The sequence below is a fragment of the Mauremys mutica genome, chromosome 11 (genome assembly GCF_020497125.1).
Source record: "Mauremys mutica isolate MM-2020 ecotype Southern chromosome 11, ASM2049712v1, whole genome shotgun sequence".
Classification (NCBI taxonomy): domain Eukaryota; kingdom Metazoa; phylum Chordata; order Testudines; family Geoemydidae; genus Mauremys; species Mauremys mutica.
The window spans coordinates 76,747,610-76,772,891 of NC_059082.1; the positions used below are offsets into that span (position 1 = coordinate 76,747,610).

The 25,282-nt window shown below is 42.5% G+C and overlaps 1 protein-coding gene across 1 annotated transcript; it reads right to left on the reverse strand.

Annotated features, from left to right (window-relative positions):
* Positions 1 to 1,342: 1,342 nt before the first annotated feature.
* LOC123344439 (cytochrome P450 3A21-like) lies at positions 1,343 to 23,780 on the reverse strand. The gene is made up of 13 exons (XM_044980659.1): positions 23,625 to 23,780; positions 19,406 to 19,499; positions 18,058 to 18,110; positions 15,894 to 15,993; positions 15,394 to 15,507; positions 14,987 to 15,075; positions 14,332 to 14,477; positions 8,930 to 9,057; positions 8,148 to 8,235; positions 6,797 to 6,957; positions 5,357 to 5,583; positions 3,222 to 3,384; positions 1,343 to 1,690 (listed from the first exon to the last, which is right to left on the reverse strand). Exons 1-13 carry the CDS (start codon positions 23,693 to 23,695, stop codon positions 1,598 to 1,600), a joined length of 1,527 nt encoding a protein of 508 aa, XP_044836594.1. The 5' UTR covers positions 23,696 to 23,780; the 3' UTR covers positions 1,343 to 1,597.
* Between the last annotated feature and the right edge of the window lie 1,502 nt (positions 23,781 to 25,282).

Consider the following 25,282-nt stretch of genomic DNA (forward strand, 5'->3'; position numbering starts at 1 on the left):
TGCGTAAATAGTTTATTAGATTAAGTCCATTCCTATCGCTTTGACTGAACTAAGCAATTAATCTTGTCATCCATACAATAATGAAGACTCTCATCACAGGTTGTTTAGCACACACATGCCAATGCTCTGAATGTCAGTAACAATGTCTAAACACAAATTTCCACTATAGTTTATCTTGTTTATAGTCTGAATGAAGACCCATAAGACAATTGGTCTTCTCTGTTGATTAAATGGGAACTTCCTATAGCCATTGTTCAAATTATCAAATATTTGCCTAACGCAATCTCATTCATCAAGGTATGTGGAAGTTGTATTATATGTAAAACAAATGTTTTTGTTTAGATTTTGAGCAAGATAAATGATCAAATTTACCAGAGATTGAATTGAGTCGAAAATGCTATATATCAATAATTTCAGCAGTCAAGACTGCATATTTCTTTCAAATGACAAGAAGTGATGAACTCATTCATAATATAAAACAGACAAATGAGCTCTGATCAACATATTTTTATTGATTTCTGTCATCTCTGTAAATTACCACTTTACACAATAGATGCATTACACAAGCGATTAGTTAGCAGCATATAGCCTCACTGCAACCAGTTTATTTGTATAACTGTATTCAAACAAGAACTATTTGCACTATTCTTAAAATATCAATACATCAAAAAGAACCTTGTCATTCACCCATTTTTCGTCACTTCTATTCCCACTCAATAATAAAGGATAACTGATTCCTGTTGGTATCAAACAAGTCTCTTCTGCATCTTGAAAGAGACCGTACTTTTCTCCCTTTTGGGAAGGAGTACCGCTAGAAGAGAGTCAGACCTGGCCTGCACTGAAGTTTAACAGTGCCTGACTCAGCACAGTTGCCAGCAGTCATGTCTGTCAACAAGGGTTAGGTGTGGTTGAGTTTAATTAGCTAACACAATACTGAGCATGGTTTGCCCTTGTCCCCGCTTACTGCTAAATTGTGTTCCAAGCCCATTCAGCTAATGCAATTTGCTGACAACTCTGTTCAGACTTGATTAAATTCCATACTGTAGACCAGGTAGCAGAAGATAACTTTGTGAATGAGGTGTTGCTTTTTAGTGGAAACTTTACTTTGTAAATATATTTTATACAATCAGAATTAGAAAAGCTATTTACTGTATAATTACTGTCCAATGACTCAGATTACATTTTTGACAAACATGCTTTTTGGTTGCAGTGGTGTTGTAGCCATATTGATCCCAGGATATTAGAGAGACAAGGTGGGTGAGGTAATATCTTTTATTTGACCAACTTTTGTTGGTGAGAGACGAGCTTTCCAGCTACACGGAGCTCCTCTCCAGGCCTGGGAATGTGTGTCACAGCTAAATACAACATCCAACACATAGTTTAGCATAAGTAGTTAGCATATAGTCTAATGGTTCCTTACCTCACCCACTTTGTCTCTCCCTGTTTCTCTAGTCATGCTTTTCTGCAAATATTTAGCAATTGTCTTCTGAATTAAACTCTTCTGTGCCTACATTAGCTTCCCAGAATAACTTGTAAAGTATCTGTTCGTACAGCAGCCATTGGCCTCTGAAGAGCTGCTATAAAACTCCACTGGATTTTACTCCTTCGATTCTGTGGTTCTGGGGACCAACTTCAGAATGATAGGGTCCACTGGAGTTATGAATGCGTTTGAACTCAGTTTGAGAGGTATCTGCAGTAATTAGAGAAGGTCATTTAGATCCCACTGAATAAAAGACAGATAAAAAGGGGATATAGGACAGAGGCATTTTGCCCTTGGGAATAGGACTGTTTCTGGCCTACTCAGGAACACAAACCCTTGTATATCTGTGTCACAGGTCTTCGGTTTTCCCTGTTTGAAGTTTACAACAAGATTTGTGCTAAACATGGATGTTTCAGTTCACAGTGGCTTCATGCAAATCTCCTGGGGTTCACAGACTTCCCTCTACCATTGGTTTAGTTGACTTGTAGGTTTAAACTAAGCCAAAATCTCTAAATGAAACTCGTATTGAATAGGTTTGCCTGATTTTTGGGTAGAGGCAGGCCTGGACCAAACCACATATCAAAATGGCTTATTTTGCAAGTCACAGCATTCCATTAACATTTTGGCTAGGATTTGGTGACGGTAAAATTGAAACTATCAGCATATATATCACTGCCTTCAGGTAGAATGGTCTCTTTCTGTGTAGTCCTACTGAAAGGAAGTGAGTTGAGTCCTGATGAAACTAAATGAACCAATAACAAACATTCACTTGCCGTCCTATAACCAATTGTCCAAGAGAATACTTTTGGATGCTCATATGGGCACCTACTGAAATGCTATTTGTGGAGATTGATTATTTATGATTGTTCTTACAGTCCCTTGCACCCTTTGGCTCCATGACTCACAACTAAATATTTCTCCATGATGTTCAGGGAAGGCGATAAATGTGCATTTCTGAACAGAAAAGTTCCTAGTTCCAGGGAATGACAGAGAAAGGATTTCATCAAGAGTCTAATATGTCTGTGTCACAGTATGTCTGCATTATAGTTCTCCTGGTTATGGTTTGTGAAGGCCTTTGGCTTTCAGATATGTACTGTTCATCTCAACAAGAGGTTGTTTCCTGCTAAAAATGTTTAAAGCCTATTATCTTAATATTTATCAAAGCAGGTTATAACTTTGCATTGGAAGTCTGGCAATATTTTGACTCGAGCCATTGTTTTCTTAGGGAAATGTTACATAGGCAACTACGCAAAAGGGATTTGGACTTCAAAGGGGCCACTTTACTAAATACATGAAGGATGAGCCATGATTTGCAGAAACCTCACCTTAAGCTGCCTAGGGGCTTGAACACAAAAACAAGGACTCATTGATAGTGTAACTAGATATGAGTCAAGCCATTTCATTTCTGTATGGAACACTATATGCTGATATCAACTAATGTACCTGATTGAAGGTTTCCACTAAAGCTGATTAATCCTTCTCCCTCTCCTCTGCCCTCTAATTTCTCTCTCCTAGACAGTCTCTTTTCCCTTTCAGAATATTCCATTGTAAATTTCAGACTACTTCACATTATGTACACTAAATATGGTATATAGTCTGCCGTGTATTATACCTGTTCATTTTGCATCTTGTGTTGCATATTTATCTTGCACTATATTCCACTGTTCTAGCCAAATAAATTGAGGCAGTTTTATATTAACTGTTTTTTGTAAATAACTGCATATAAATCTGGATTTCTCACCGGAGTTTCTTTGCAGGGTCTGAAGGTGAAATTCTGCAGCAGACTGGCAATAGCAACTTTTACGGAGAGGAGAGCAAACCTCATTCCAATGCAGTTCCTGGGTCCAGCTCCAAAGGGCAGGTACACATAAGGATCCATCGTCTCTTTGTTCTCTTTACTGAACCTGGTTCCAGATACAAGCACATGAGCATTTATGCAGGAACTGAGACACAAATATTTGCCTGCTGTAACTCCATTGACATCAGCAGAGCTACCCCAGGGGTGACTTCACCAGAAATATCTTTTTTTTTTATAAAGAACATGCTCAGTTTTGAGGTACAGAAACATGATCTGGTTTTAGAAATAACTCGTATTGCCACACTAATGGTCTAACAATTACCCAGCCTCTTGCCCTATGGGGGAATTTCAGTTCAAGATCAAAGTTCTATCCTTTCTCCCCATGACTTCATGGGAACTTCATGAAAGCAAAGTCAGGGGTTGCTTCACAGCACCAGAGCCCTTACTGACCTCTACAGAGGATGTCCTGAAGAATGGCTGAACTGCCCTCATTTCAGGCAGGAATGTATCTTGGGATGAGTTTGGGTGGGAAAGAGACTGTGTCAAATGGTGTCATAAATATAAAGGGAAGGGTAAGAACCTTTATGTAGGCAGTAACATCAAATCGCTCCTGGTCAGAGGTACAAAATCACTTATGTGTAAGGGGTTAATCAGTTCCATTAATCTAGTTGGCACCTGACCAGAAGGACCAATGGGGAAAGAAAATACATTCAAATCTGGGTGGGGGGGGGAGGTTTTGTTTGTGCTCTCTGTGTGTTCCCTCTTGAGACAAAGAGAGAGACCAAGCAGGTAATTCAGCTCCTACTGAAATGATGCATCTAAAATTACAGAAATTGTAAGTAATAGCAAGGAAATGCGTTAGATTATCTTTTGTTTTCACTTACGAATTTTCCCAATGCTAAGAGGGAGGTTTATTCCTGTTTTGTAACTTTAAAGGGGGGGAATCCTCTGTGTTTTAAGTCTTTTTTATTACCCTGTAAAATTACCTTCCATCCTGATTTTACAGAGGTGCTTCTTTTACTTTTTTTTATAATAAAGTTCTTCTTTTAAGAACCTGATTGGGTTTTAGTGTCCTAAAAAAACAAAGGTCTGGTCTGTGCTCACTTTGTTAACTTATTTGGTTGGTATATTCTCAAGCCTCCCCAGGAAAGGGGGTGAAGGGGCTGGGGGGGGCAGGGAATAGGGCTCCAAGTGGCCCCTCCCTGAATGCCTGTTTAAATCACTTGGTGGTGGCAGCAATACCATCCAAGGAAAGGACTTTGTGCCTTCAGGAAGTTTTTAACCTAAGCTGGTGAAATATAAGCTTAGGGAGTCTTTCATGTGGGTCCCCACATCTGCACCTCAGTAGAAACTTGACAAAGTACATAGAAGTGTCAAGTGGTGTCAGAAATGAATTTCAACCTCAGGCTGGACAGGAAAGTGAACAGCAAAAACAAAGAAACTGAGCTGGCAATCTGCTCCCATAGGATACAAGGAGTTTTCCTGTGGAGGTTCAGTTGATAGTCCTTAAAACATCTGAGTGAGAGTTCTAGGCAAAGCTTCTGCAGAGTAATGAAGTCCCATTAATGCTTGTGATTATCAGTTATATTCACCTTCTAGCTGTTAATGATGTTGTCATATAACATTCCATTGCAACAGTACCACCTCATCATGGCATGGTCTGTCATTGGTCAGGCTACTGTCAAGTGTAAGTGCAGGGCCATAGACATCAGTCAGCTGGACCAGGCAAAATGTTTCTCTCTATCTTCTATGTGTGACTGTTGTAAAGAGGAGTGGCACCTTGGAGACGTGAGCATTGAGTTCATAAATGAAAGACCAATAGAACTCAGACACAGTTGCTCATATTGGACATATAATCTTGCTCCTGTTGAAGTCGATGGGGATTTTGCAATTGGCTTCAGTGGGAGCAGGAGCAGGTATTTTAATATTCTCTGAAGACTCTCTGCCTGTCTTGTTACAAACAGTTATGAAGGTTAAACATGACAAGGAATTTCTTTGCAAGAGACTGATATTTAAGAATGAATTTAAAGATGTCAGTACTGTATATTGCTTTTTCCCTATCAATATAGGTTCTGTACCTTTCAGGTCTGAATTCCTCTGCTTCTGGCCAGTATTCTGGGATACGATGCAGAAGGTAGGGTGGGATTATAACCACGGTGCCTTTGGGAATGATCACTCCATTTATCTCTACATCTTTCTTGCAGGCCCTTTCAATTCGCCCTCCAAAAGGAAAGAGCCTGAGGGTTTCACTCACTGTCATGTCAACATATTCCATCTGCATCAGGGCATCATAAGTGAGAGGTGCCTTTAGTGGAAAGCAAAAATGTCTGTCAGGCATGTGGGAGTTTACACATCTAGTTTTAATCTGATCAGTGTTAAAACCATCCTGTCCTCCCCAATTTATCTCTTGTCACAGTACATGTCCTAGGTATACTGGGGGTAAAGCTAGGAGTTAACTTACATTGAGGACAGGAAAATCAAGGTGAACAGGAATCGGTGCCCATTTTGTTTATACTGAAAGCTTAGATGGAAAGGGACCCCCCTTAAACACACAAGCTGTATGAAAACAAGGCTTGTAGTTAAAATTGGCAGTTCTGAGCCTCTTGCTGCGGCCAAAATATTGGTTAAAAGTGGCTTCAGTGGAGAAAGACTGGTTCAGGAGCCCAATGTAAGAAATTATAAACACAAGTTGGTACCCATGAAAATGCAATAAGTTATCATTTTGCCCTGTTACTGCCAGGGCCAGCTCCAGATCCCAGCGCGCCAAGCGCGCACTTGGGGCGGCGTCCTGCGGGAGGGCGGCAGGTGGATCCGGTGGACCTCCCGCAGACGTGCCTGCGGAGGGTCCGCTGGTCCCGTGGCGGGTCCGCTGGTCCCGCGGCTCCGGTGGAGCATCCGCAGGCATGCCTGCGGGAGGTTCACCGGAGCCGTGGGACCAGCGGACCCTCCGCAGGCACGTCTGTGGGAGGTCCACAGCAGCCGCGGGACCGGCGACCACCAGAGCGCCCCCCGCAACGTGCCGCCATGCTTGGGGCAGCGGAAATCCTAGAGCCGCCCCTGGTTACTGCTCCATGTCTCTTAGCCAATCTCCCCTCAATACTGTGCATATGCTTTCTCTTCTTACATTCACCCCTTCCCTCCTCCTTTGCCTCTGCCCCATAAATACCTTATTGTTGAATAGCAGGATTAAGAAAACAGAGGTAAATTGTCCCTTTTAATATGCATTGTTGACTGGTGGCATTTTGATGAGAGATAAATGACTGAAGTTGGTGGAAAGGGGGGGACATAAAGACAAACAGATACAGAGAAGACTTATATGTGGGCTGGTGAAGATTTCTTTTATTGTCTTCTCACTGTATCCTCCTGAGCTCCCAAAGGATTGGTGAATCAACACTTAGAATATTTTTTTAATACAACCATTTAATTTCTTTAAAGAACAGTGTTGCTGACTTTGAACTAGAGAAGAGGGATTTCCCATAAAGAGACGCTATACATCACTGAGCATCCAATACTCTTACCTGGTTGGGAAGAACAGAGTCTATCTCCTCCTGCAGCTTCTGCTGTACATCGGGGTGAGTAGCTAGACTGTAAACTATGTAGCCAAGAATGGAGCTGGTGGTCTCATAGCCACCAAAAATAAAGATAATTGCTTGTGCCAGAATCTCGATATCAGTCAGGACTGTGAAAGGAGATTAAAAACAGGTAGAAAAGGTGAAGTCCAAATGCACAGTATGTAGACTGTGCTGTTTGTGGCACAGTACATATTGTATTTTATATACATACACACAGATGAGGAAGGTTTATCTTATTGTCCCATGTGCAGGAGCACAGGGTTACGTTAGGTGAATTAGATGCTAATAATTGATTTGAGTCCCTGGTATTGAGAGTTGGCTTATTCAGAAAACACCAGTCAAAACAAGGAAGTCAAGTTTGCTGTTCCTCTTCAGGTATTATAATTATAGTTTGCTATAATAAAAAAATCATGTAACGTATAATCCTGCCACAATCCCTATGAAAGTTTCTCCTAATTAAAGCAGTAGGGCCTAAAGAAATTACTAGATGTAAACGATGGGTGTACGTATCACCCTGTGGCCTGATGAACCTGTTCAGCAGGAAGTTTGGTGTAAGGTCAGTGAGCTCACTACATCCCTGAAACCTGGAGCGTGAAGCAGAGACCTTGGTCTGGAGTTGGTGTAATCATCACATCCTTGTAGCCTGTAGAGCAGGGAAAAGACGACTGAAGGGGTTAAAATGAGAATGTCTGTTTGGATCTAAGCTCATCCCTCACCCCAAGGCTTGAGTTCTACAGAGGGAGTAAATTCAGTCCCTGAGAGAAGAGTACTATTTGTGTCGTCTGAAATGACCCTGATAACTAATGAATGGTCAATTGCTGGGCTCCCGGGGCAGCTGTCTTCTCCCCTTTAGGCAGAGAAGGGGTGTCAGGTGTGAGGCTTTTTGAGGATGGTGTGAGAAAAGAAAAAAAAGGGGGGGGAAATTTCACAAATCACCTGCTTCCATCCACCCCTGAAAAGAACTGAGAATATTTGCTCATAGTGATAAAATATACAATGCTGACAAATATTTGGGAGAGTGAGAAGGGGCAGTTTGTCCCTGGGTATATAGGTACATACCACCGCAGTATCTTTCATTGAACAACCCTAGTTAATATGCTATAGAAGATGCCATGGAATGCATTTTTTTTAATTGCAGGAAAGGAGGCAAGTTACCGATTTTATGTAACACTGTTGTGCAAATGTGCACATGAATGAATATAAATCTTCTCCCCAGTTTAACAGGATGAATAATTCTATTCCCCTCAGTCCAGGAGCCTCCAAAGGGACTCAGTTATAAATAATTTCATGGTTTTACCTTTATTTGGGTGACCCAACCCATTGCTTTCGTGACTGGTGTTTAAATTCTGGGAGTCAATCATCAGCTGCAGGAAATCCACTCGGTCCTGGGAAGAGAAGTAACATTTAGAAGACAGCTGGCGGCACAGACAGCAGACTTGGACTCTCATTCTCACAAGGAGCACTGAGTAGAGCCTGGAACCACAAAGCTAAACCTCTTTAATCCAGATTACTTGGAACCCTTATACGGCTTTACAATTTCGGGGAAAATAATCAGAGTAAGTGTATTTCAGACCCCTATATGATAGGGTTTAATATTCTCCTGGGACTGGATTGAGGATGTCCTGCAGGATAATAAGAGTGACTCTGTCCTCTTATCTTTGGTGTGAAGACCACGTCTTTTATGGGGACCATGTTGCTGAATATTGAGTATTTGTAGTCATTACTATATCTACTGCTGAGTAAGCAGTATCTCTCCCTCTTTCTGCTCCAGCGTCCCTAGGCCACTCCATGGATGATCACATCTTCTGCCAGTTTGCTGTCAAATCAAAAGCATTGCAAGCCCAAACTGCAATTGCTTTTGATTTAGGCTTGTAACCCGAGGTCACTGCTGCATTCTTTCTATTCTGTGACTCTGCTGGGACTTTAATTCAAGCAAAATTCTGGGTGTGTTGTTGTGCTGGCTTCTGGTCATTATTTGACGTAAGTTGCATTTTAATGCTGTCATGTGAAGAATTTTTCACGTGGGCTAACTAACTGGATAATATTCTTTGGTTCCATCATTGGAGAAGTCTTCCTTACCGTGCGGGTTTCTCTCTTGCGCTTTTCTATTATTTTGGTGACTGCCCGTGTGAAGAATTCCAGGGCATCATTTGAGAAAACGTTCACATTCAGCATATTAAGAAGAGGAGTAAGGAATGGAAATACAGCTAGAGCAGAGAGAAATTCATTGTGAGAGTGAGGCAACCTGGGCAAAAAAATCCATTTCCTTAAAGTATCAATGGAAAAATATAATCAGAACAATAAATTTGACAACATTTAGACCCTTTTCTGAATGACTCAGAGTCCAGATTTTACTGGTTGGCTGTTAGGATCCAAATGACATTCTTAGCTGAACCAGGCACTGAGCAAAGTACAGTGATTCAAATCTAGCTCCAGATACTAGCAACCTAGTGCCCAATTCAACCCTGGAGCAAATGGGACCTGCTCCCATTTACATAGGCAAATCTGCTGACATGGTGCAATTTGTGTACTACCCAAAGGCAACAATGAGTTGAGAGGGATAATCCCTCCTCAAACGCAGTTCCTTCTTAAACTCTGCCTGGGGCAATGCAGCTTCACACTACCCCTTACTAAGGTTGCTGCTGCCCTGCTACAATTTAGCCTGGTGTCTGAATACCTGCCCCAAGAACATTCCAGTCGGATTAACTCTCCTATGGGCCTGGGCTATTAGATTTTTATGGGGCCCCAGGTACAGGTCTTTTTCCTAATTTAAAACAAAATGATCACAATTCTGGCATCGAGGCTATTAACACTATACTAAACTTGCCTTTTAATTAATATAAAGCTGTTCCGTGGTTACATTTTGGTGTTAAACATGTAGAATATAGTTAAATTAATTCAAAATAGCCTACTTACCACCTTAGAACAGCTGTTATATTAGTTTATTTCTGGGAGAGCATTTGGGTGCAGGAGGAGGCTCCTGGCTGGGGCAGAGTGTTGGGGTGCAGGCTTTGGGAGGGAGTTTGGTGCAGGAAGGGATTCTGACCTGGGGCAGGAGGTTGGAGTGCAGGAGGGCATGCAGGGTCTTGGAGGGAGTTTGGGTGCAAGAGGAGATTCTGACCTGGGGCAGGAGGTTGGGGTGCAGGAGGGGGTGCGAGGTTCAGGCTCCCGGCCAGAGGCACAGCAGGGCTTCCTGCACCACTCCTGGAAGCGGCCGGCTGCTGACCCATCTGTGTGCACCCTCTGTGGGGAAGGGGACAGCGTTCCCAGCCAATGGGAGCTGCAGGGATGGTGATGGGGGCAGGGGTAGCATGCGGAGCCACCTCCCACCTGCCAGGGGCCACAGAGATATGCCAGCAGCCAGCCACTTCCGGGAGCGGCATGCGGCCACAGCATGCTTCATGACTGCTTCATGGAGCAGCTGGTACGGGAACCCACAAGGGGAGAGGCGACTCTAGATTTAATCCTGAGTGGAGCGCAGGAGCTGGTCCAAGAGGTAACTGTAGCAGGACCGCTTGGAAATAGTGACCATAATACAATAGCATTCAACATCCCTGTGGTGGGAAGAACATCTCAACTGCCCAACACTGTGGCCTTTAATTTCAAAAGGGGGAACTATACAAAAATGAGAGGGTTAGTTAGACAAAAGTTAAAAGATACAGTGACTAAAGTGAAATCCCTGCAAGTTGCGTGGGCCCTTTTTAAAGACACCATAATAGAGGCCCAACTTCAATGTATACCCCAAATTAAGAAAAACAGTAAAAGAACTAAAAAAGAGCCACCGTGGCTTAACAACCATGTAAAAGAAGCAGTGAGAGATAAAAAGACTTCCTTTAAAAAGTGGAAGTCAAATCCTAGTGAGGCAAATAGAAAGGAGCACAAACACTGCCAACTTAAGTGCAAGAGTGTAATAAGAAAAGCCAAAGAGGAGTTTGAAGAACGGCTAGCCAAAAACTCCAAAGGTAATAACAAAATGTTTTTTAAGTACATCAGAAGCAGGAAGCCTGCTAAACAACCAGTGGGGCCCCTTGACGATCAAAATTCAAAAGGAGCACTTAAAGATGATAAAGTCATTGCGGAGAAACTAAATGGATTCTTTGCTTCAGTCTTCACGGCTGAGGATGTTAGGGAGATTCACAAACCTGAGCTGGCTTTTGTAGGTGACAAATCTGAGGAACTGTCACAGATTGAAGTGTCACTAGAGGAGGTTTTGGAATTAATTGATAAACTCAACATTAACAAGTCACCGGGACCAGATGGCATTCACCCAAGAGTTCTGAAAGAACTCAAATGTGAAGTTGCTGAACTATTAACTAAGGTTTGTAACCTGTCCTTTAAATCGGCTTCGGTACCCAATGACTGGAAGTTAGCTAATGTAACACCAATATTTAAAAAGGGCTCTAGGGGTGATCCCGGCAATTACAGACCGGTAAGTCTAACGTCGGTACCGGGCAAATTAGTTGAAACAATAGTAAAGAATAAAATTGTCAGACACATAGAAAAACATAAACTCTTGAGCAATAGTCAACATGGTTTCTGTAAAGGGAAATCGTGTCTTACTAATCTATTAGAGTTCTTTGAAGGGGTCAACAAACATGTGGACAAGGGGGATCCGGTGGACATAGTGTACTTAGATTTCCAGAAAGCCTTTGACAAGGTCCCTCACCAAAGGCTCTTACGTAAATTAAGCTGTCATGGGATAAAAGGAAAGGTCCTTTCATGGATTGAGAACTGGTTAAAGGACAGGGAACAAAGGGTAGGAATTAATGGTAAATTCTCAGAATGGAGAGGGGTAACTAGTGGTGTTCCCCAAGGGTCAGTCCTAGGACCAATCCTATTCAATTTATTCATAAATGATCTGGAGAAAGGGGTAAACAGTGAGGTGGCAAAGTTTGCAGATGATACTAAACTGCTCAAGATAGTTAAGACAAAAGCAGATTGTGAAGAACTTCAAAAAGATCTCACAAAACTAAGTGATTGGGCAACAAAATGGCAAATGAAATTTAATGTGGATAAATGTAAAGTAATGCACATTGGAAAAAATAACCCCAACTATACATACAACATGATGGGGGCTAATTTAGCTACAACGAGTCAGGAGAAAGATCTTGGAGTTATCATGGATAGTTCTCTGAAGATGTCCACGCAGTGTGCAGAGGCGGTCAAAAAAGCAAACAGGATGTTAGGAATCATTAAAAAGGGGATAGAGAATAAGACTGAGAATATATTATTGCCCTTATATAAATCCATGGTACGCCCACATCTCGAATACTGTGTACAGATGTGGTCTCCTCACCTCAAAAAAGATATTCTAGCACTAGAAAAGGTTCAGAAAAGAGCAACTAAAATGATTAGGGGTTTAGAGAGGGTCCCATATGAGGAAAGATTAAAGAGGCTAGGACTCTTCAGTTTGGAAAAGAGAAGACTAAGGGGGGACATGATAGAGGTATATAAAATCATGAGTGATGTTGAGAAAGTGGATAAGGAAAAGTTATTTACTTATTCCCATAATACAAGAACTAGGGGTCACCAAATGAAATTAATAGGCAGCAGGTTTAAAACAAATAAAAGGAAGTTCTTCTTCACGCAGCGCACAGTCAACTTGTGGAACTCCTTACCTGAGGAGGTTGTGAAGGCTAGGACTATAACAATGTTTAAAAGGGGACTGGATAAATTCATGGTGGCTAAGTCCATAAATGGCTATTAGCCAGGATGGGTAAGAATGGTGTCCCTAGCCTCTGTTCGTCAGAGGATGGAGATGGATGGCAGGAGAGAGATCACTTGATCATTGCCTGTTAGGTTCACTCCCTCAGGGGCACCTGGCATTGGCCACTGTCGGTAGACAGATACTGGGCTAGATGGACCTCTGGTCTGACCCGGTACGGCCATTCTTATGTTCTTATGTTCTTATGCAGGCAGCCTGCCTGAGCCCTGCTGTGCCAGGGCCTCTCTTAGCCCGGGGCCCTGGGCTGCAGCCCCTAAAGCCCCTACATTAATCCGGCCCTGCTCTCAAGTCATGTGTATCTGGTGTTTTTTTGCCATTGAGACTGGGGTTGATAATACTGTGTGAGTGCAAGACATTCCTCCAGCTAGCAGTAGCAGTATTCCACAGAGATAGCTTCCCACCCCAAGAAATCTTTGGAAAAAATGAACTAATAACAAAGCCTGGCGTACTCAGGATGAAAATATTGTTGCCCTTTTTGTCCTGAGCAGCTCATCAAGATTTGGGGCTGGAAGTAGAAACTGGTGATAATCAGGCATTTCTTTGAAGCAGTTTTGTTTGTCTACAAAGACTGTACAAAGTCCTGTCTCTCCAAATGCAGAAGGAACCAAGAACAAAAGGAGCAGTTTCTTAGGTAACAGAAGCCTCTGTAGCCAACTTCAGACCCAAAAGCTCACTTTATCTTTTTCCAGGACCAAATTTGTGCTTACAGGCTCCTGCTTGGCTTTTTCTTGGCTCTTTTCCTCTTCCTCTCTCTGTTCTTGACTGTGACCTCAGTATCTGTGTGTACTCCCACACCTGCTGGTCACAATACCCAGTTGAACCCATTGTCCCTGCGGTGCTAGTTTCTGGGCAGACTGTATTAGGCTTTGGGCTGGTCTACACTGGAGGGGGGGGAATCGATTTAAGATACGCAACTTCAGCTACTCTATTCGCACAGTGGAAGTCGAAGTATCTTATTTCGACTTACCTGGCCGTCCTCACAGCGGCAAGTCAACTGCCGCAGCTCCCCTGTCGACTCTGCTTACTCCTTCTGCTGAGGTGGAGTACAAGCATCGATTCAGGGATCGATTTATTGCGTCTAGACGAGATGCGATAAATTGATCCCCGATAGATCGATTACTACTCGCCAATCCGGCGGGTAGTGTAGACGTGGCCTCTGTTTTAGGTGTGGCCCCTTAAGTGTCTCTTACAATTATCTTAAATGGAAAACACATTCACACTCCAGCTTCAATGAGGCTTTACCTCAACCCATAACAAGGTTTCACCCAGCTCATGACAATATTCTGAAAGCTTTGGAGTTTTTTTCAGACTGGCTTGAATGTTCTCAAATCCTTTACTGTCCCATACCCTAGGAACCAGATCCAAATCTCCACTACACTATTGTGGCCCTTCCTACCTGCTATACAATAGAATGGACAAATGTTGGTCTTATTTGTGTCAACACAACTCCACTGACTATAGAAAATCTTGTCTCTTTTAGAGATTATCATAGCCATTGGGGTATAAATGAGTATAATTTGACACAGATAAGACCATCCTAGTGTAATCATAGAACTGGAAGGGACCTAGGAGGTCATCTATCCAGTCTCCTGTACTTATGGTAGGACTAAGCAATCAAGGTGGAGAGTTTAGTTTCCCTAGACATTAGCTAAGTTATGGAATGGAGCAGTATGTACTATTGTTGCTCCACTCATTCTTACTGAACGTCAGGATCACAAACTTGGCTGGAGTTTTCAATGAGCAGGAGCCAACTTACTTAGCAAAATAAAAAATGGGGAAAAGTCAAACTTCACTAGTTTCTTAGCCTCCTTCACAAATGGGTCTTGGGGGTTGTTCATGGAGTCAGTATTCACACCAAACGAAGTGCTGGTGATAACATCCATGCTGTAGGCACCAAACACACTGAGAAAAGACAGAAAATAGAATACGGATTATGGACTTAACATTTGAAATAGGTGATTATAACCTTTCACTTGGTTCACATATGACACCTCCTTAAAGAAAACAAAACCCTCAGGAGGAATCCTCTTTCCTTCTCCTGAAAACAAAGAAAGATACGCAATACCAGTATTGCATCTGTGAGGAAACAGGCAAATTTCCAAAAAGCCTCATTCAGAACTTTACGCAATACCAGTATTGCATCTGTGAGGAAACAGGCAAATTTCCAAAAAGCCTCATTCAGAACTTGCATAGCCTAGAATCTCGTAATCTTCCTCGGGGTATTTCATAGTTATTAGCTCATGTGTGGTGGAGTCAGGCCTGCTCAAGTGTTGTGATGATCTTGTCAGTTAATGGCTGTGGCACCCCAGACAGACACAATTCCTGCCCCGAAGAGCTCACAATCTAAAAATCACACTATATCAACAGCTGTTGTCTGACAAGTCCCAGCCTTGCAGGACAGAATTACTCACTCTTTAACAGCTACCGGCTCATCCTTTTCCACTTGCTTCTGAACATTTCTCACCAAAACCTTCCCATAATGTACCATGATGGGAAACATCTGAAATATAAATCAGAGCACACAAATAAAAATGTCCTATTTAAGGATAATTAATATAGTAACTTTTCCTATTGTTTAAAACATGGTTTCTAATAGTCTAGGGGAGAATCATAAACATTCACAAACATCATCGCTTTCAGCTTTCTGGGATCTTCAGTTTAATCCTTTTCCTTTTTACATTAAGCGATGCAAAGGAAACAAGCTGATTTAGTAATCTGATTCTGACAGAAGAGACCAGACCATTGTGACTATCTTTGCCTCAGTGCTGTCTGCACTGGCCCAGTGGTTTAGGTTTGTGACTGCTCTTCTGGGTTTTACCTCCTTTAGCTTCCCACTGGTGAAGGTTGGAGAGAGCACAGTGCGAATCCTCTTCCACTGCTCGTCCTCAGCTAGGGAGATAGCCGACTTCAGCATTCCTGTTGGACCAAATCTCTGGGGGGAAAAGGCAAAGCACAGAAAGGATCATATTTAGCTCTCATTGATTGTTTCAACTGAGTGGAATTTGTCCTGAGCGTTTTGCATTGCCAGTTTCAGTAAACTATCCTAATAGGTTCAACCGCTTTTTAAAGTGCAATCAAATAGGTTTCTTTGAGAACCAAAGCACTCTATTCCAACTGAGCTTTTCCTCCCTCCTTCTTTAGTGCAGGAGTGGAGTGACGTGCAGTGGAAAATGAGCTTAATCCTAGATGTACATTCATTCTCATGTACTAAGAGATGCTAATGCATACCTATACTGTGTGTTTCTAACGGTAATTGAGATTGTTTTCGTTTAAGACTTTATTACGTCTTAATGAAGAAGATTAAAGATTGGAACCTACCCGGCGGTTGGTAAAGGTGGTGTAGCACTCTTTCACCAGCACAGTTTTAATGAGTGTAGAATCCAGGATGGCCAGCACAGGCTGTCTGCCATCGTAAAGCCTATGGAAAAAAGAACACATTGCAAAACCCACCACTGTCAATGGAAAATAATGAATTCAATGGAAGATCCTTGATCAAGTTTTCTATGATGGCCACAATATCTAGTCTTCATGAGCTTTTTATAGTAAAGTCCATGACTGGGTATGAAAAATAGGAATATGTTTTCTGTAATCTTTCATTTATAGTCATCAAGGTGCTACTGGTAACAATAGGCAAAGGATTTGCAGACAGAAGTGTGTTTTTTAAGTTGATGATGCTCATTTAATTTCATCCCATTCTTCCTAGTTATGTCTTTTTCAAATCCTCTAAATAGCACCACTGCCTTCTTGACGTTTACATCCTTCAGATACATGTAGACCGTTCCCTACAAGTCCTCATTTTGCCAAGCAATACATACTCAGTTCCTTAATCTCTTCATAAATCGATCCCTTCATTCCCACTGGAGCTAGAATAGAATTTGTACTGAAAACATCTTTCCAAAACCAGACAAAGGACACAATTTTTTCTGTGACACGAGCACCTTGTCCTGTGTCATTAGGGAGCATTTCTACATTATAGAAATAGAATAGATATGGAAAGATTTTTTTACAAAAAAGAATGTACAGCAGGCTGTCACCTTGACTCATAACACAGTGTGAAAATTAAGAGATTTCTTCAAGTTTCTTTGCAAAATTTTAAAGAAAAGATCCAAGTGTACGGGGGACTGAGCACCTACGACACCCACTGCAATCCATGGCAGTTTAAGGTGCTGTGAATCATCAGTTGTTAACTCTTGACATTTTAGGCATTTGTGTTAAGTTTCTGATGGCGTACTGATTTCTGGCATCAAACGCATGAATTTTGCCCTTCTTCAAAATGCCCACCCTTTCCCATTACTTTCAAAGTGTTTGAAGCCGGAGGGTGCCCTTAGTGAAGATGGCTTCCATTTCCTTATTTTGTGCGTAGAAGTGAGGCCGCCTCTAGTAAAGATGTTTGCTCCCTCACATTGTTTCCAATGGGCTACCCTCAAGGAACATGGCTGCCCTTGGGCTCTGTATTGGGAATTATAAGGAGACGATGGGAGGGAGAGAAGGCAGGAAGACGGCTGGTGCAAGGATATGTGGACTGCTGTAGGGAGAATGAGTTGGAAAGCAGAGTAATGTGAGTTGTAGAAGGAGAGTAGGGCAGAGGAGGCTGTAGGGAGGATGAAGGAGCTCAGAGATATAGGAGTGGCGGAGTGGAAGACCCACTGCCTATCGTGCTGACTGGTATTGTCTCATTGTTTCCTTGTCCTGTTGTCTTTTGTCTTATTCTTGGATTATGAACTCTGCGGCAAAGACTGTCTTTTTGTTCTGTGTTTGTACAGCTCCTACCACAATGAGGTCCTGGGCCATGACTGGGGATCCTATGTGCTATAATAATACATAATAACAACTAATGGGTAGAAGAGTTTGTGGGGAAAAGGAGAGAAAATTGTGTGGGGAGGGGGGCATTTAAAGGTATTTTCCCTAGACTCTGAAACTTTTTGAGAGCTGTTACAATGAATAGATATATACATTGCTGAAAACAACAAGGTGTGTTCCAGATGTAGAGCCGGAGTTATAATCATAGTGATAAAAGATGAAGCGAACATCCAATGCAGAATAAGAGTGGTGGTAATGCAGATGTATTGCCCTTCATCAGGACAGATGTGACAAGGCAGACCTATCAGTCTATCTTGGGTATTTCTATAGCTCCTATCAGCTACAGTATTATGGCTGTTTCTCAAGGGAGTATCTGGGGTATATATATACCCTCTGTCACAGGTTTTAAACAAGAAGAATAGAACACCTGAGTTATAAACCCTGCTGGATCCTGTTCCTTTTAAAGAAAGTGGGAATTTTGTTATTGTCATCACTGAAAGCAGGATCTAGTCATTTGGATCCAAATTTGAACACTTTTCATCTGACAAGCCAGGTTAAGCTCTCTATAACATGATGTTAAGCTCGCCTCTTCTGATGGATTTTTTTTTCACCATCTGATTTAGATTTTGGGTGAACTTTAAAGATCCTGAGCTGACGAATACTGTCTAGTAAAAATACTCACCCCCAGATTTTCCCATATTTCTGAAAGCAGTTTTTGTCAAAGTCCACCATACCCTGCAAAAGGAATTTTAAGATGGAATTAGAAGTGGAGCAAGAGTACTCAGGCAGAAATTTCAGCAGCTACATGGCAGAAACAGCCTAGGGACTCGAGGATCTACATTATAAGCAAATGCCGCCCTCAGATAGACATGCACATTGACTTTGATGGTTACATCATACATGTATCTGTGCACATAGTTCATCCTGATGTTCGTTATTGTGATTTCTTTTTTAAACCACAAACATAGCTGGGTAGGCTTGATGGGTCTGCCTGTCTGCTGGGTCTGCCTGTTGCTTGATGGGTCTACCTGTCATTCCTGGGATGAGTTGGAGGAAGGGAATATTCTACCATAGGCGTAGGCAACCTATGGCATGTGTGCCAAAGGTGGCATGCTAGCTGATTTTCAGCGGCACTCAGACTGCCTGGGTCATGGCCACTGGTCCGGGGGGCTCTGCATTTTAATTTAATTTTAAATGAAGCTTCTTAAACATTTTAAAAACCTTATTTACTTTACATACAACAATAGTTTAGTTATATATTATAGACATATAGAAAGAGACCTTCTAAAAACATTAAAATGTATTACTGGCACGCGAAACCTTAAGTTAGAGTGAATAAATGAAGACTCGGCACAGCACTTCTGAAAGGTTGCCGACCCTTATTCTACCATGTTCGGTTAGGGGCGTTCAGACAATCCAATAGATGCCCAAGTAGTTTAGTAGTTAATAAATAAATAAAAATTTGCCTGTTATGCAAATACATTGTAATTGTCAGAAGGGACAGAATGCTGCCCTTTTAAGAAGGAGCCATGTACTTTTCCTTTGCTTGTGCCATATAAGGAGGAAGCAGGAAGCCTGCTGAGATGGGAAAGTGAAGCTAAAGCTGGTAGCTGGGCTGAGAAGACTCCTGTATAGGCTGTTCCTGAGGCCTGTGTGACTTCCAATGACCTTGTGAGCAACAAGACCCTCCTAAGAATATCATTGGATATGTGTGCCCGTATGTCAAACCTGAACTTAAGGCGACTGTAAGTAAACGGTGTACCAAAAAAATGGTGTAAATGTAAATGATGAGTCTGCAAGCCAGCTACATCTATGTTTGTCTTTTTTGAGTTAGCACCAAGGTCCCATGAGGTCCTTTACTTGAGGTGTACAGAATAGGTGTCATGGTCTACATTACACAGACTATCTGCTGTCTTGGGTCTCCACATGCGAGCAGAGCAGCTTGTACTGGATATATCCATCAGTGCAGTGTAAATGTTTTGGTACTGTAATATGAGGGACGTGTATTTCTCGAGCCCTCAGTCACTTACTTTGCGATACTCCAAGATGGTCCCAAAGAAAGGCAGGGGTGTTGGCCCAGGAATACCCAGTTTCTTAAATAAACCATATGGCCAGATCCCATATCTGTAAAATAATAAGAATCTGAAGGTCACATAACACTGACAACAGGCTGTTGGATCTCAAAGCTACCCAGGGGCAGCGGAGCTGTTGCACTATAACAGGAATGAGGCTGTGGAAAATTTGGTCCAAAAATTCGTATTTTGTAAATCTATTTAATAAACACAGCCAGTGATAAGCTTCACTGCTGAAATAGACCATCAATGAGCGAGCCCTGAGGTAAAAACAATCATCTCATAAAGGAATAATTGCTCCAGTAGAATGGATCCTTCAAGCCATTAGCAAAATGCAAAAGAGAAGCCTCTCTGGGCTCATTGCCAGCATAGGGAGAGGAGCCAATAAAGAGAGAACCATGGGGAAAAAAAGCTTACATATGTTTATTACAGACAAACCAAAGCCTCGCCAGACATTATGTCCTGAGCGGAGCTTTTATAAGGCTGCACTTTAATTTCATTTATTGTTCTCCCTGTGCTTAACCCAATGTTAGTGCAGTGGTGTGTCGGGGAGCCTAGTCTGACAGGTTGGATTTTGTTGACAGCTTTGCAGATTTCTCTTCTCTGAAGCACCCTTTTTTGGAGGTGTAAAGCTATTCCTTCTACCTCAGGGCTCTCTGCTTCTCTATAAAGATCTGGGCTGCAGCATTTTGAAGCTTGTCTTTGGCTATGTTGAAAGAGCTTTTCAAAATATTTGTTTCTGGATGGAGGTTACCAACTTCCCATGGAAGAACTTTATCACTGGGTGACTGTTATAGCTCTAATGTTTAGCAAGGAAACCTTAGCCGGAGGCCTTGTTTAGGCCGGAACAAGGAGGGGGATTGTGGGGTTTTAAAAAGGGTGAGTGTATTGAAAGGTTGACCTCTTGCTGATGCTGTATTTTATTGTGCATCATACTGACACTGGAAATTGTATAAGATGTTTATCAATATTTATAATTCATGCAAAGGATCCCAAAGCAGTTATACACTGAGCAATAGTCACCCCACCGTCTATCCCAGATTCTGCCACAGTAAATCTTAGACTCAAACTCTGTCTGGATGCAGGAGGAGGTTGTGGTGGGAAGTGTCGACATCCTTCTGTCTACTGGAGGCTCCTCAAGGCTAGTGCTGCCCAAAAAATGTCTGGTGATACACAAATTTAGCACATTCCCTCAGCTGCCTCTACCAGCAGAATTCCATTGAAAGCCCTACTGTGATTTAATGTACAGAAAACTCAGATGGGAGGCAATAGCATCAGTATGCTTAGCTCTTCCCCCAGGTGCACAGAGATAATAATGGAGTTTACTGACCCAGCACTGAAATGCTCCAGCTCTGGAGTTTTTTCATAGACTATCAGGGTTGGAAGGGACCTCAGGAGGTCATCTAGTCCAATCCCCTACTAAATCATCCAATTTTTTGCCCCAGATCCCTAAATGGCCCCCTCAAGGATTGAACTCACAGCCCTGAGTTTAGCAGGCTAGTGCTCAAACCACTGAGCTATCCTTCTCCCTAGTGGCCTAGTCACCAAGGCGTACAGCACAGGCCTGTGAGTTAGGAGATACATGCTCTATTTCTGGGTCCGTCACTGACTTGCTGTGTGATATAGGGCACATCAGTTACTGGTTTGTGCCTCTGCTTTCCATTATACAGTACTTCTCTTCCTCACACCTTGTCAGGGTGGTTCATTCATTGATGTTTGTATAACGTTTTAAGATTCCCCAGACAGATGGTAACAAACTCCATGCCCAGTTGAAATCACAGGGGAATTTTAGGATAGCAGAGTAGAATTACCTAATTTGAAATGTTGCCAGAACACTACAGACTTACAAGCACACTTGTAACTGTAATGTGATCTACCCAATCTGTTCCTTTCCACCTTGAGAAAGGGGAATGGTGCTCCAATTTAATCCCTGTAGGTAACTAGGAAGTTTTCATATGAAAACAAAAAGAAAACACTGCATTTTGATTTGTTTGGGATCTAAGCTACCCCAAATCTCAGTGAAAGGGTACAAAAAAATGGATAGTAGAGCTGGGTGAAAAATGTCAGCATTTGAAATTTCAACAAATTTTGTCAAAATTTCAAATGTCAAGAACAAAATGATACAAGATTGTGTGACTATTTGGACCCATTTTTTAGTTATCTCTACTGGCTAGTGTGTGGGCAAACCATTGCCCTTCTCTGGGTAGAATCACACCTGTTCAATCTGTGTATTGCCCTATACTTCTAACAGCTAATAAAGATTCCCCTTCAAGTGGGCTGTACTTTCAGAGCAGAAGGATTTAGCTTCTATTACTGTTGTCACAGGGAAGTTCGGAATAGCCATGGGGTGCAGCCAAATGACACCTGGGAAGTCTTAGAGACAAGTTTGTTGAAATATCAGGGTTTGGATCAGCAAAGGATCCAAACTGAAGAGCAGAATGTACATGGGGGCAGGAGGGAGGGTTTGTCCTTGCACAGCCCACCTCAATCTAAGACATGCAAAGTTGTTCAAGAATTAGGTGGTCACAGTTTTGGAAGCCAGATATTACTGAGTTGTAGGAGCTGGATAATTGCCAGTGTAGATCAGATAAATGGACTTTGCTATTGACCACATTAATCATTAGGCTCTGTGCTTAAAAACCTGCAGTCTTTGTCTAGCTCTGTGAAAATCTGTGCTGCTTTTCCTGCCTCAAGGAAGGTAGTTGGGAGGAGCAGGCTTAATAAAAAGATCCCTCAGCAACTTCTCAGAAGCAATGAACTTCTAACCTCTACAGAAGTATTTCTCCGAGAACCCCATGCATACCCCAGTCCCCTTCAAGCCATTAAAGGAAGAGCAGCATTGGCAAGTGAGAAAACTAGGACCCATTGCCACCCTCCAGATTGCCCTCCTGGATGTTGTTTTCCTGTATTGTCTTTCTGCTACTCTTTATTGTTGAAGTGTGTTTGTGTGTGTATTTACATATGTAAATTTTTATAGAGCTACATATGTAAATACTTCTATTTACTGCATATTCTATCTCTACAGCAGCTTTAAGATAGTCCTTGCCTCACAGAGTTTGCAATCTCTTACTACATGTTTCTACAGCATGTAGCAGAAGTGGTCTGCGATCCTGTTTGGCGATTCTAGGTGCTACTGTAATGCAAATAATAGGAAATTATAACCTCCACCAAAACCTTAGTAGACAGCTCTGTAACTCACCTAGCAGATACAGGTATAATGAGTTCCAAAGGTTGGAAGCTGAAGCTAGAAAAATTCAGACTAGAAATAAAGCACAAACTTTTAATAGTGAGGGACAACTTACCTAGGTATGTGGTGAATTCTCCAACAGTTGCTGTCTTTAAATCAGGACTGGATAACTTTCTAAGAGATCTGCTATAGCTGAAACTGAAGTTATGAGTTTGATGCAGAAATATTGGGGGAGATTCTTTGGCTTGCGGTCAAGGCTAAATGATCATAATGGTCCCTTCTGGCCTTAAAATACATGAATCAATACAAGTATCCCCCGCTATCACAAGGGGATTGTTATTACCTTCATACTTTGTAACCAGATAATAGCAATTCACAAAAATACTCTGTTTGCAGATCTCCCTAGATTGGATTAAGAATGGCTGGACCATCCCTTTGTCAATATGTCTTTCAAAAAGGTTTGCTAGCCAGAGAGCCCTTTGAGTTCAGAGGCTACAGATCCTACAGCAGAGTTTCTCAACCAGGGAGCCAGGGCCCCCTGGGGGGCTGCAAACAGCTTTCAGGGGGTCCGCCAAGCAGGGCCAGAGTTAGACTTGCTGGGGCCCAGGGCAGGAAGCCGAAGCCCCACCATGCAGGACTGACGCCTGGGGCTCTGCACCCTGCCACTTGGGGCTGAAGTCGAAGCCTGAGCAACTTAGCTTTGCGGGGGCCCCTGTGGTGTGGGGCCCTGGGCAATAGCCTTGCTTGCTACCCCCTAACACCAGCTCTGGCTTTTATATGCAGAAAAAAGTTGATGTGGCATAGCTGGACCATAGGGTTTTTATAACATGTTCGGGAGGCCTGAGAAAGAAAATGGTTGAGAACCCCTGTCCTACAGGACTGAAGCGCAGGTTGTATTTCAGGAGACCACTGGAATTAAGATATTGACAGTTCTCAAGATCTTGAAGGACATAGCACAAGAAGAGAAGTAGTGTATAGAACTGCACTTACAGTATCAGGAGAGCGAGGAGGGTGATCAGAAGACCCCAGGTCTCAATGGAGAAATATGGAAGGAAGTTCATCTTAGCTCTGTACTCCTCTCTCTGACTAGTCCAACTTTGATTTTCTCTTCTCTGCCCTTGATGAGGTTTGCACACTAGGTAAAATGAGAGAGAGTTTCACAATTTTGTCTGTTACTCATGTGACGCAGTGGCCTCTAAGTGAGCCTTGTGAAAGGGGAGTGAGGAGTAAATGCCGGTGCGAGTGGAAAGAGGCAAATCCAGAAAGGTTATGTTATCTTATGATGTAAGAGCATCTGAAACTAATCTCAAGGGTTTTAAATTTCTTCAATACAAATAGTTCAGTCAGCAAATTGTCAGCAATTCCTAACCTGTGTGAGAGATGTTCCTTTATTATGGTGATAATCTCATAGACTTTAAAGCCAGATCATCTAGCCCAGGGATCGGCAACCTTTGGCCCGTGGCTGGCCAAAGTAAGCACCTGGCAGCTCGGGCTGGTTTGTTTACCTGCCGCATCCACAGGTTCGGCCAATTGCGGCTCCCACTGGCCACTCCAGGCTGCAGGAAGTGGTGCGGGCCGAGGAATGTGCTGGCCACCACTTCCCGTTGCCCCCATTGGCCTGGAGTGGTGAACCGCGGCCAGTAGGAGCCGCGATCGGTGGATCCTGCGGACGTGGCAGGTAAACAAACTGGCCCAGGCCGCCAGGGTGCTTACTCTGGCGAGCCACGGGCCAAAGGTTGCTGATCCCTGCTCTAGCCTGTCCTCCTACATAACACAGGTCAAAGAACCTCATCCAATAATATCTATATCAAATACATAACTTCAGTTTGAGCTACAGCATCTCTTTTTAGATTATAATAAGGTCGTTTTAAAAATTCAAGGATAATTATGTTCATTTATCAGAGAGGTAGCCGTGTTAGTCTGGTTCTGTAGAAGCAGCAAAGAATCCTGTGGCACCTTATAGACTAACAGACGTTTTGCAGCATGAGCTTTCGTGGGTATTCTTGCATCCGAAGAAGTGGGTATTCACCCACGAAAGCTCATGCTGCAAAACATCTGTTAGTCTATAAGGTGCCACAGGATTCTTTGCTGCTTCTATGTTCATTTAGTAGCTATCCGTATCCAAAAGCCTCTGGTCTCCTTAAGGGAAATAAATATAAATACAGTTACAATTTAAAAAAATAAACCCTGTTCCCATTAAAACATTTCCAAAATCAGGAGTCAGAGCTGGCTTGAGCAGGTGTTAGGAGTAGGAGTAACCATACCACCGCATCTCCGGTGGTCCCATCAGTTTAGTCAAAATTTAAAACTTTAATTTAAAAAAAAAAAAGTTGCTAGCCCTACTGAAGAAAACATAACTAATGTGAACCAATGCAGTAATGTCCTCCTGAGTCTGCAGGCAGAGAGACTGAAACAATGGGCATGGTTCTCCACTCTCTTACACCAAGCTAATGCCGGCGACATTGCTCATGATTTTTACCAGTGTGACAAAGTGACCTTCCCATTCATGAATGTTGGGGTGTTCACAATTTAAACATCACTGAGTAGAATTTGGACTTGTGAGCAAGACTTGAGGAGAGCCATCTAATAAACCCTTTCCCACACAACACAAAAGCACCAAACAACCCAAAACATTAAAAGATATCTGC

Bases quoted from the DNA above. Each gene is read 5' to 3' on its own strand.
- LOC123344439 (XM_044980659.1), bottom strand. From the start codon at position 23,695: ATGAACTTCCTTCCATATTTCTCCATTGAGACCTGGGGTCTTCTGATC. The intron at 8,236-8,929 runs GTAAGGAAGACT...TTCTCTTCCCAG, and splicing joins GCAAGAGAGAAACCCGCACG to GACCGAGTGGATTTCCTGCA. The intron at 5,584-6,796 runs GTAAGAGTATTG...TTTCCACTAAAG, and splicing joins ACTCTGTTCTTCCCAACCAG to GCACCTCTCACTTATGATGC.